This window comes from Seriola lalandi, unplaced genomic scaffold (genome assembly GCF_002814215.2).
Source record: "Seriola lalandi dorsalis isolate HSWRI2012SDOR001 ecotype SW California unplaced genomic scaffold, Sedor1 jcf7180002054563, whole genome shotgun sequence".
Lineage (NCBI taxonomy): Eukaryota > Metazoa > Chordata > Actinopteri > Carangiformes > Carangidae > Seriola > Seriola lalandi.
Window position 1 is genome coordinate 963,861 of NW_019525116.1, and position 11,322 is coordinate 975,182.

Sequence of the window (11,322 nt, forward strand, 5' to 3'; positions counted from 1 at the left end):
ACACAGTTAGCTTGTAACTAGTGGATTTAGCAGCTACAGAATGAGACATTAAGAGACCAAAAAACAGAGCTGAAAGAGAGTTACCAAAAACACAAGTCCAAATGAATAGTATGATAGTGATAGTGTGGCCAAGTCAGGGTTATTGCAGGTTTAAAAGATATAAGCTACAAATAGAAAATGAGACACTGTGGTTTAACGAGCAGCCAGTGTACATTTTGGAGATGACCATCACCAGCTAGCTTAACATGGTGGCGACACACAGTTCTCCAAAATTCCCGTCCTTATAGTGAAGCTGCACATTCCTGGACAAAACCCGGTTATTACTGTTTATTACTGTTTTATTCTGCTTATGAACCTCCAGCATTAACACTGCAGTAGCTTTTCTGATGCTCTTTACATCAGTGATATTAGTATCAGCAGAAAAGCATCAATTAATTTAGAAACTCAAAAATGCCCTCCTCAATCTATACATTAAAATCTTTAATTAAAAAATATTAGTATTCTGTGATTTATATGGTCATGGTCTTTGCAGTACCACTAATGTACTGACCTTTTTTCTGTTTAATTTCCCTTTTTTGCTTGCTGTGTGTGCATCTATCTCTGTGCGTGCAGTATTCGCCCTTACATAGTGGTCGTGGAGTATCGTGCCGTGAGCGTTGTGCGCAGCCCGTGAGATTGTGTGGGAGAGTGTGTGTGTATGAGGCTGTGCACGGCGTGTCTGTATCTGGCAGACATCAAGTTGTACAGTAAAGGATTGACAGCGGCACTGAGGTAGAAGAGGACTGAGGACACCAGGTTGAAATACTGAGACAGATAGTATGAAAAGTGTGAGTCAGGGTATGGGTATGTGTTGTTGAAGTGTGTGTGGTCGTCGTATAGGTCAGTGGGTGTCTCAGCATGTGTGTTTGTGACCGCAACAGAGGGTGCGTGATGAGGCGTGTCATTTTGTGAGTGTATGTAAACAGATGTCCCGTTTTGCTTGCTATGTGTGGTCGTGTTTGTGCAATTATGCATTTGATTGTTTGTGTCTCTACTGTCTGCAAATTTCCCCAGTTGTGTATTAACACGTGCTGTGTCATTGTGCATTTCAGTGTGTGTACTTGTGTGTGTGTCTGTTTCAATGCTAGGATCCAAATGATGTGTGCTCATGGCAGTTTTTCTGTGTTGTCCTCTGGTGTGTGATATAAAATGAGAATATAAGTGTTTGTCTGTGCTCATATCATCAGCAGGCGCGCCCACGTCAGCGTGCATTTCAGTTTTTGTATCTGTCAAGTGTGTGTCTACATCAATGTGTGTGTTTGCGCAGACGTCACAGAATATTTCACCTCTCTGTTTGTGAGCATGTGCAGTTGTTTTTCCAGCCTCGGAGAGAGCCTCGAGGCGTGTGTCCGAGTCTGAGCGGCTAATGGGTGTGGTAACAGTGTGTATGTTGATGTCTCCGTCTGTGTGATCAGAAGGCGTGTTAATGTGTGAGTTTGTGTCCATGTACGTTTCCTGTCTCTCGGTAGCGGTGCCCAGAGAAAGAGAGAATATGGTCCGACCAACATGGAAGGGCAGCCAGCACAGGACAAACGCCAAGACGATCACACCTGGAGGAGGTGAACAGACAGAGGAACACGGTGTGGAGAAAAAAAACAATAAACAGGAGGAAGACATTAGAATCATCCCATATGCAAATGTAAATGTACATATAATAATAATAAATATCTGAGTGTGTTGGTGTGTGTGTTTCTCACCGAGCATTTTGACAGTGTGCCGGTGACTCTGGTCTTTGCGGCTGCTTTGTGGACGGAGCCACAGTGTCCGTCCAATCAGGCTGTAGACCAGTCCCAGGATGCAGAGTGGTATCAGGAAGTACAAGTTGGAGAGAATCATCATGGCCGACAACAGGCCAGAGGAGACGGCGTAGTGCGTGCAGCGGCACTCTCTCTTGTCAAGCTCTCCTTCATGACCTCCATCAATTCCCTCTTCCCTTCCTCCTCCTTCATCTTCTTTCATTTTATTTTGCTGCGCTCCATCAACTTCCATCTTTCCTTCCTCTCCGCCCTCATCCACTTGTTTTTCATCTTTCATTTCTCCTCCATCTTGTTTCCTCTCATCTGTTTCCCCTATTCCCAGTTTTTTGTCCCCTTTCTCCCCGAACCATTTTAACTCACCAACTCTTTCACCCCATCCCTTTCTCTCTTTTTCCTCCCAATTTCTTCCCTCCCATTCTCTATCCATCGAGGTCACGTGTCCACTTCCTCTCTCCCCTCCACCCATCATAAATGCTACTTCTTCTCTGTTCCTTCCTGTCCACCCTCCATCCTCCGTCCATCCACTGAGCCCTTGTTCCTCTCCCCCAACTTCCTCCACTCCAACCATGACCAACACTGGTGCTGCACTGACAGCCGCACCCAGCCAGAGGCAACCAATAAGAGCCCTGGTTCTGCGCCGTGTCACCAGGGTCTTGGCTGTGATTGGCCAGCAGACCGCCATGTACCTCTCCAGGGAGAGGAAGGTGATGTGGAGGATGGTACAGAAGGTGCAGCACTCTGAGAGGAACATGGTCAGCTTACAAGCAAGGTCTCCTAAGAGCCAAGGTCTGGGCCTCCAGAGCTGGAAGAGACAGAATGATTATTTTAACCTGACGACATCTTAATTTTCACCTTTATTCTACCTCGTGTTCAAAGATCATGTTCTCAATTTACAAACCAATGTCGAAAGCATTTATATTTCAGACAAGAATGGTCATGTTTTACAACCAGACAGTGGATTTAACCAAAAACTTGCTGTTGGCTTGCTAATCAAAGACTTTATAGTCTAAACCCCACATCTTGCTGGGGCCTGTACAGCAAAACAGGTTCAATTTAATCTGTCTCTCTTGGGGTCATGAAGCTGGTTAACAACTGGATCTTCCTGGATTTTCCCTTTCAAGTACGCTTATGGGAAACAGGCGGAGCTGTTAATGACAAGCGAAGCACATAGCTTTGATTTCCAATGTGCCTCTTAGTGTTTCTCTTCACTTCCTCTTGGCACTTAGTGATACAATACAGCGTCTAGACGACTGATTTTTTTTTTTCAGTGATTCAATAGACCTGGTGTTGTGACAAGTGTTTCCCTGACAACCAGAGCTTAAGAATGACAGTATAAGAAAATTGCTATAAAAATTTACAACAAGCCACTGAGATCCATACACAGCTTGTCGACCGAAAACGATGTTGACATTACATACTTTAAAAATAATTCTTAACAATGAAATACAGAACTGTTATTGTTATTTGCCCACATGTAAGTATCACTTGATCTTCCATTGCTGTTGTGCAGAGGGAATGATAGAAGACTGATGTAAGGATACTCTGGGTATAACATGACTTCTGTGTGTGAAAGAAGTAAACTTAATTTTGCAGCAGGAATTCCCCTGAGGGGGAGGACACATTGGCTTGTTTAAACCTCTATTCTCAGCAGGAAGCAAAAGCATCATGTGCCTTTTTTCTTTCTAATTTCTGATGTGACTGCAAAATGAGCCAAAACATCAGTATCTGGTCAAATCAGACAGAGTCTTGCATGACATAAAAGGTGTACCTTCTGTATGTCTGTGCGTGAGTGTACCTTGTATAGATCCAGAGGCAGCAGCAGGAGTATCAACAGATCACTGACAGCCATGCTGCTCAGGTAGAGGTAGGTAGAGCTTCTCATGTGAGGACGGAGCCAGACCACAAGAATTGTTAGTATATTTCCGAGAAGGCCGAAGAGCATCAGCGGGATGTAAATCACAGTCACGCACACTAGAAAATGAAATATTGATATGTTTTTATTGGAAAATAAAAACATAACTTGTATTTCAGAAATGTACACAGTGTTAGCCAACAACGGAAAATTATGAACAAAGAATTTTCTAATCTCAGTTCACAGAAATCATATTATTTCACTGTTACTGTACCATGTACTTGTGATAACTAGCACCGTACGTTTGTGAAATCTTAAAGGGGCTATTTGTATGTTTTCTCTGCCGCAAAACATGTTTTTTTTGCCTTGAGCAGGTGGCGGTGATTGATGCTTGACAAGAGCTTCAGCCGTCATTGTCTTTATAATACAAGAGGTTATAATGCGTCCTCTGAGCAGCGCTGCGTCTTCAGGACAGAGGCTACAGTGAGTCACTATAGGGAAGTGAGATGGACTAGGGCTAGCTGGTTAGCGTGCTGAGTAGAGGGAAAGAAGTGATCGGCGTTGCTTTCCACCAATGGAGTGTAAAGGAATGAAGTTTGATGTTGAACTCATAACATTTCTTTTAGATTAGTAAGTAAACAGCTGTTAATGCTAATGTTGGCTATGTAGCAAAAGCAAAACTTACAGATAGCTCCTTTAAATGAATAGTTTCATGCCAAAAGTTAGATGAAAAGATTGATACCACTCTGTAAATGTGACAAAAAAACAAAAACAATCTAAAAAACTACCACTTTTCCATTGGTGCTTTTGTTGTTTTGTTTGTTGAGAACAGGCCAAAACATAATCTAATATATTTAACTTAAAGTAATAGTTCAACGTTGAACTATTTGTTTGATATCAAATAGTTAAAAAAATTATATAATTTTTTTGGTGTTGTTATTGTTGTCTTTATTTGTAACTTTCCTGCTGCAGCTTTACATTTACATTTCTAGAACATCATGCATTAGTATCATTACCCTTGTTGTTTTTTACCCACCTAACTCAATTAATCCAAACACAGGTTCCTCCCACTGGCACTCATGGTTGGAGCAGTCCTCCGGGAAGCCCGATGCAAGGCCACAGTTTTTAGCTTCACAGCCGCTGCCCATGTCTCCCATCTCCATGAGATCCATGATGGCGCAGGGTGGGGTTGGACACGAAGAGTGAAAGCAGCGGGGGAGAGGTGTGTGTCCCCCAGGTTACAGGGCGCAGAGGTGACGCACACTGATGGATTTCCTATGACGCTCGATCACAGCTAACACTGAAGTGCTGAACAAAATAAAAAATAACACATAGGAACACGTTTACAAAAAGTCATATACAAAATGATTGTATTATACTGTGAACTCTGCATATATGAATAAACACATGCAATTACACTTGCATATAGAGGATATGTTCTTTGACACAGTTGTTTATGTCTACCTTGCACTTACTCATCACAAATCCACAAAAGATCCACCTTTATTCACACAGAGAAAACTGCTGTACACATACAGAGGCACATATTCAATATTAGCACAGTTGAGGTCCAGCTATAAAAGTTTAATTAAAACTTCCTAATTATTTTTAGTATTTTTTTCTTTTCACTGACACCATCAATACCACTGAAAATGAACAAATTAAAATTCATCTTATCATTTTTTTGATGCAGAAAACAATCACCTGAAACAATAATGACAAAAAAAATACACACAAATAAATTCACAAAACAAAACTAAAGGTAAAATACTATACTCACTGATTCAGAAGGAGCTTCAGTGTCTGGTGTATCTCTCTGTTGCGGACACACACTTGTGCTTTGACTTACACACCTACAGTATGATCTCTCTCTCTCTCTCTCTCTCTCTCTCTCCATCTCTACCTCCAGTGGTTCCCAACCTGGAGGTCGGTGCCTTTAAACGGTCATGTGATAAATCTGAGGGGTCGTGCGATGATTAAAGCAGCGGTCACAGCAAAGAGTGACATTTGTTCATCCATTCAAAACAGGTGGAACTGCAAACTGACTGTACTGAGATACTCACAGTTAATTTGCAAGCCGGTCCTCGGAGATACTGTTTATTTTCCCTCTACTGTTTCTCTCTAATCTTTCAATTAATCAAAGGTTATTGAAGAGGGAGAGTAAAATTCTCTGAGCTTCTTGCTAATAGCCAGCTCATTAGCTTGTTAGTTAAAGCTCATTAGCTCTGGTCACTAATGAGACAATAGGTTCACACAGTTTGTTCAAAAGACATATTTGTATCATCAACTCCTGACTCATAACTGTCTGTAACCTAAATCACTGCTCTTTTCTCTGACAGAGGAGGTTAAATAGCACAATGCAATTCCCTTTTTAGACTTTCTCTTAATTCATGGATTAATCTTAATTAATTAATTAATCAATTAGTTAAAGATTGATTTAAGTGAATCAGAGGTCATAATTTAGGGAATTCAAGAGGAAAGTGGTCTGAGCAGTGTACACTGACACTAAAGGAGCGTTTGTTTACAACTTAACAAACAAAGCCAACTCAGCATTTAGAAAGATACCATATACTAAAAATTACAGCATGTCTTACAGTGCAAAAAAAATATCCTGCAAAGACAAAATCAATGAATGAATGAATAAATCTTTCCACCATGATTGTGCTGAGGATTTTTGTCATAAATAATTTCTCATAACCTCCATAACAGCAGCTGGTGCTATGAGTCTCTATGGGAGGTTGAGCACCAGAGCAGATTGAAGTTTTAAAGACTGGTTTTTAACTCTGTTATAAGGTTATAATTCTATTTAAATTGTGTGAACCATTTACTAAATACCCAGACACTGTTGGTGTATCACTCGCCATATATTGTTGTACAATTTCTGACAGGAAATCCGCTCCGGATACATCGGGGTCTTCTTATGAACTTCTTATGAAACTCCACCTTGTATTTCCAATATTTGTCTTTAATTTGAGGATTTAGATCAAATCTCTGCTCCACATTCCGAGGCAGAAGGAGGCGGTAATGGTCAGTTCGCAAACAGACGAAGAAGAAGCTGATGGCGCTGTATATGATTTTTTTTTTTTTTCATACCGGAAGTGTCAGCTTTCTGTCTCCATTCACGGTCTGAGAAGACAAAATGGCTTTGAGAGCTGCATTGAGAAACAGGGGCGGTGTGTCAGGTATGTCTGTTAGTGCAGGTACATTGTAGATAGGCATTTTGATTGTATGCACCAATTTTGGAAAATTATTGTCACCGAATGTCTTTAAAATAACAAAAGCCAGCGCACCGACGGTTGTTAGCATTGTTAGCTGTGTTAGCTGAGCTGAGTTTGTGCTCCACAGAAAGTGGAGCAAAGGTCACCGAGAGGTTGCTGCTGGGCTCTCAGCTGCCGAGGGTCACACATAAACCTTTAAAGTGGATGTCAGCTTGTGCACATAGAGTTCCGTTATCAGTGTTAACTAGAAGAAAGTATTAGTTAAAGAAAATATCTATATATATGTTGGTATTTTGGAGTGATATTTAAAGTGGATTTAATGGCTACACAGGGGCATATACAATTAATTATGAATTATTTTAGTCAGCTACAGACTAAGGGGTTAGCACATTGATTTGTGTCCTTGACTGTGATACAGTTTTAAAGACCAGGAATTTTCAAAGTAGATATGTACTATGACTTTCTCACAGCCTGTGTGTGTATGTGTGTGCAGGTCTTCTCTCCCAGCTGTCCTCCTGCAGCAGTCATGCCAGAGTGTGTGTGTCCCCCGTCCTTGTCACTCAGCAGAGGAACAACTCCACCTCACCCAAGATCAAAGTGGATTTTGACCAAAGCACAGGTAAAGATTCTGCAGATAAAATCCAGATGCTATTTTTGTACACTTCAGGACACATATTCATCAGCCAGATCACAATTCTGCACCTGAAAGCTGTTTGTTAACTGCCAAAAATGCCAGAAGAAAAATAACTAATGCACTTTTTCAGTGGCTCAGATAAACGCTACAACAGATCTGTGAATCTTCTGTATGATTGTACGGGTTGAAACAGCTTGAGCCACATTTGTCCTGTCTCATGAATTTATACTATATATAACTAACATCTGGTTAGAATGTGTGTGTGTGTTTATGATGCATTTAAACTTACATTTTTGAGACTGGACATCTCTCTGATCCACTTAGAAGAACTAAATAACTGTTGGGTTCAGAGCACATTCTGGTTTGTAGCGTTACATGTCGTCTTTACCTAATCTTTTTTACCCTTTCACATGACTTCTTTTCATCTGGGGTTGAATCAGTAGAGATTTCATGTCAAAAGTCTTCAGGTAACAGGTCAGCATCTGTGTCTCTCTGTAGGTGTGGCGATCATGCACATGCAGAGTCCTCCTGTCAACAGCCTCAGTTTAGATTTCCTCACAGAGTTCTGCATCAATGTGGAGAAGCTGGAGATGGATAAGAGCTGCCGAGGCCTCATCATCACCTCGGTACAGTATAACCTCGTCCACTGTGGCAGCAGATGTGTCTTTTGGCTTTGTGTTTGTATTACAGTGTAGTTTAAGTGCAGATACCTTGCATGATAAATATGCTTGTGTGTGTGTGTTGCTTCAATCCAGAGCCAGCCCAAAGTGTTCTCAGCCGGACTGGACATTATGGAGATGTATGGGAAGAGTCCAGAGCGCTGTGGAGAGTTCTGGAAAGCTGTTCAGGAGATGTGGCTGAAACTCTATAGCTCCAACATGGTCACCATCGCTGCAATCAGTGTATGTATAAAACACCCAACCCCCGCCTCCATCCTGTTGCTGTATCACACAGGTGCAGAGCAGAAACACGACACTATTAAGCGTCTTGCAGATTACCTCTTAACCTATATCATGTCACTCCCTCCACAGGGTTCCAGTCCTGCAGGAGGCTGCCTGATGTCTTTGACATGTGACTACAGGATAATGGCAGACAACCCTCGTTACAGCATCGGCCTTAATGAGACACAGCTCGGCATCGTGGCACCTTTCTGGTGAGGAATAATACATGACGGCACCTATGAATGTTCATGTTTGTGCTCATGCCTTGCACCGTGTCATTGTAGTTAACAGTCACTGCTGCTGTCTGCAGGTTTAAGGACACTATGGCAAACACAGTGGGCCATCGCACCACGGAGATCGCCCTGGAGCTGGGACTGCTCTACAACCCGTCAGAGGCCCTCAAGATAGGACTGGTGGACCAGCTGGTACCTGAAGACCAGGTCCTCACCACAGCCACACAGACCATGACCAAGTGGTTGGCTATTCCAGGTACATTACACGTCGTATAGCACAAAGACAGGCGATTCGAGACATTACATACCACATCTTAATCACGGTTAATCAAATTTTATTTTCCAATTACAATTTTGGCTTCAGACGATTATGAAAACAAGATGATTGAGGTAATATGAAACAAAAACCAAATGTTGATCTGTTCACTTTACAGACCACGCCAGACAGATCACCAAGTCCATGATGAGGAAGCCGACCATCGACAAGCTAACGTCCAACAGAGAGGCTGACATCCAAAACTTTGTCAGTTTCATCACCAAAGACTCCATTCAGAAGTCGCTCCGCATGTATCTGGAGATGCTCAAGAAGAGAAAAAGCTAGAGGACAGAGGGGAGCATTTAAAATGTGACACACATACACACATTAGAGGGACTTTATGACACTAGTTGAAAACACATGTGTGCATCCTAAAATCCAGCTCTCAGCGGCCCATCTTCATAACAGTGTACAACCAGCAGGGAACCATGTGTACCATAACACCGTGTGATCCTCTGACTCCAGGCAGTAACCTAGCCAGCTCAGGGGAGACACACCCAGGACTGACGCTATTGATTCAATGACAAATAGTTTTTTTTTTTTTTTTTATTCAACTTTTTAAGTTGTTTAGTTAAAAAGTAGCATCAAGAAATTTAAATTTAGTTTTCATTTTTTTGGGGTAATTCTTTAAATTGACTGAAGGCTATAGTATCAACTATCACTGGCTGATTTTCCACTCAAAATCTGTAGTACGGCGGTACAGCATTATAATTAAACATGTAACTATACGTGTTATTGCTTCTTTACATACATACATCTCAGACTCAGGTCTCAGACTTTTGGCCTCCTGTGCCTTGCTACAGTCATGAAGTTATGCTTGGATACTGTTTGGGGACACGTTTAGCTAACCGGTAGTTATTGTGACAGACAGGTCTTCACTATTTAAAGTATCTAGCCTTATTGTACCTTCAAGAGCCGTAACAACTAATGAAAGTTTGCCGACAGTGGGCAAAGCCTTTGTCATCTCTTTAACAGATTTCTCTACATTAATGTGACTTTTGCATTCTGACAATTGCTTGTGAATAAATGGGTGAATTCATGTGGTCAGTGGATTCACTGGTGTGATCTAATGATTATATTCATGCTTTCATCTTTGGCAGTAATTTATCTCACGTGTCTTAAAAACATAAAGAAAGAAGGAAATAACATCTCACTTTTAGTAATATCCACACAGCTTCAGTTTTATGTTCCAAGGTTTTGAGTTTCTATCAATGAAACTTTGGCACATCTAATATAATAAAGATGAATGGACTTTAATTTTCCCTTCTTGAAACATTGAAACACTGATGTTCAGAGCAGGCTTTTTTTGTCATGTGCCTCACCTGTTATGCACTTCAATAAGAGACTTTTTATTTGCTGTTTTTACAAGAAGCAAGATTGCAATGATATAATTTGGCAAATTTGTTTATTTTTGATTTGGTCGGCGAGAGTTCCTTCACTGAATAATCATCATGTTGATTCAGGCCGGAGACCTGCGGGACGGTTGCCTAACCAGCTTCACCTCCACAGGGAAATGGTCACTGACGGCTAATGCCTGAGTGAGAAGAGAAAACATTGTTTCAGTGTAACATCATTTGTTTTTTGGTCCAGTTTGGCACAGATGAAACAGACTGGACCAATATGAACTGTAAAACTAACTCAGCAGAAACGAAGACTTTTCTAGAAACTCGGCTACTGACACCTCCACCAGGCCGTCACACCTGTAGCCACGCCCAACTGTGATGTCACCATGCACTGCCCACACCCTGAATACACTGTCCAGCTTGTGTTACGTTACCTTTTTACAGACCGAACATTTGTACTTTGCAAAGGAAGTGAATTATATTATGAAGGAAGATTAAAGCTAGAGTTGTTTTTACCAGCTGGTGGCTGAGATTCAGGTCCTCTGCACCACTCCCTTCATCATGTCAGTAGTGACCACGATCCTGCAAATGCAGAATAAGAGGTGTGATATCGAATTAGTGTCTGTGTGCACACAAATGCCTGTGTGTGTGGTGTGTGTGTGTGTGTACCTGTCGTAAGGGCAGTTAGTGTGTGACACCGTGGTGTCAGCCTCATCGGTGATCAGCCAGAGGAAACTCTTGTCTGTGAAGAGGCGGATCTTCTGCCAGTCGGAGCCTGATACATAATTGCAGCCTGCGTTGAAGTCACCCAGCAGAACAATGTCCTGCAGGGAGAGTGTGATTCACCTCATCTCATATTTTTACCAAATCTATTCTTCACTCCTCACTTTTTTTTCTTACACATTTACATTAAAATAATTGATTTGTGTGTGTGTGTGTGTGTGTGTGTGTGTGTGTGTGTGTGTGTGTGTGTGTGTGTGTGTGTGTGT

The 11,322-nt window shown here is 41.6% G+C and overlaps 3 protein-coding genes across 3 annotated transcripts in view; 1 reads left to right on the forward strand and 2 right to left on the reverse strand.

Annotated features, from left to right (window-relative positions):
* Window positions 1-621: 621 nt before the first annotated feature.
* On the reverse strand, window positions 622-4,820 carry LOC111662442 (growth hormone secretagogue receptor type 1-like). The gene is made up of 5 exons (XM_087176624.1): window positions 4,685-4,820; window positions 3,592-3,767; window positions 1,737-2,598; window positions 1,363-1,589; window positions 622-804 (listed from the first exon to the last, which is right to left on the reverse strand). Exons 1-5 carry the CDS (start codon window positions 4,818-4,820, stop codon window positions 622-624), a joined length of 1,584 nt encoding a protein of 527 aa, XP_087032750.1.
* A 1,875-nt stretch (window positions 4,821-6,695) lies between these two features.
* Window positions 6,696-10,060, forward strand: eci1 (enoyl-CoA delta isomerase 1). Its single transcript, XM_023416391.2, has 7 exons — window positions 6,696-6,830; window positions 7,360-7,485; window positions 7,999-8,126; window positions 8,256-8,402; window positions 8,532-8,653; window positions 8,752-8,930; window positions 9,109-10,060. Exons 1-7 carry the CDS (start codon window positions 6,788-6,790, stop codon window positions 9,273-9,275), a joined length of 912 nt encoding a protein of 303 aa, XP_023272159.1. The 5' UTR covers window positions 6,696-6,787; the 3' UTR covers window positions 9,276-10,060.
* A 318-nt stretch (window positions 10,061-10,378) lies between these two features.
* Window positions 10,379-11,322, reverse strand: part of dnase1 (deoxyribonuclease I) — a 5,250-nt gene continuing 4,306 nt past the window's right edge. The window contains 4 exon segments of the mRNA XM_023416300.2: window positions 10,379-10,524; window positions 10,850-10,878; window positions 10,881-10,915; window positions 11,003-11,177. Coding sequence (XP_023272068.2) covers window positions 10,450-10,524; window positions 10,850-10,878; window positions 10,881-10,915; window positions 11,003-11,177 — 314 coding nt within the window. The 3' untranslated portion in view covers window positions 10,379-10,449.

What these genes read in the sequence shown, in the direction of transcription:
- eci1 (XM_023416391.2), top strand. Translation starts at nt 6,788, where the DNA reads ATGGCTTTGAGAGCTGCATTGAGAAACAGGGGCGGTGTGTCAG. An exon ending in TCACCATCGCTGCAATCAGT is followed by an intron (nt 8,403 to 8,531) that starts GTATGTATAAAA and finishes CTCCCTCCACAG; the next exon opens with GGTTCCAGTCCTGCAGGAGG. An exon ending in CAAGTGGTTGGCTATTCCAG is followed by an intron (nt 8,931 to 9,108) that starts GTACATTACACG and finishes TTCACTTTACAG; the next exon opens with ACCACGCCAGACAGATCACC.
- LOC111662442 (XM_087176624.1), bottom strand. Translation starts at nt 4,820, where the DNA reads ATGGATCTCATGGAGATGGGAGACATGGGCAGCGGCTGTGAAGCTAAA. An exon ending in GTTTGGATTAATTGAGTTAG is followed by an intron (nt 3,768 to 4,684) that starts GTGGGTAAAAAA and finishes TTCATTTTCTAG; the next exon opens with TGTGCGTGACTGTGATTTAC. An exon ending in GCCTCGAGGCTCTCTCCGAG is followed by an intron (nt 805 to 1,362) that starts GCTGGAAAAACA and finishes TATCTGTCTCAG; the next exon opens with TATTTCAACCTGGTGTCCTC.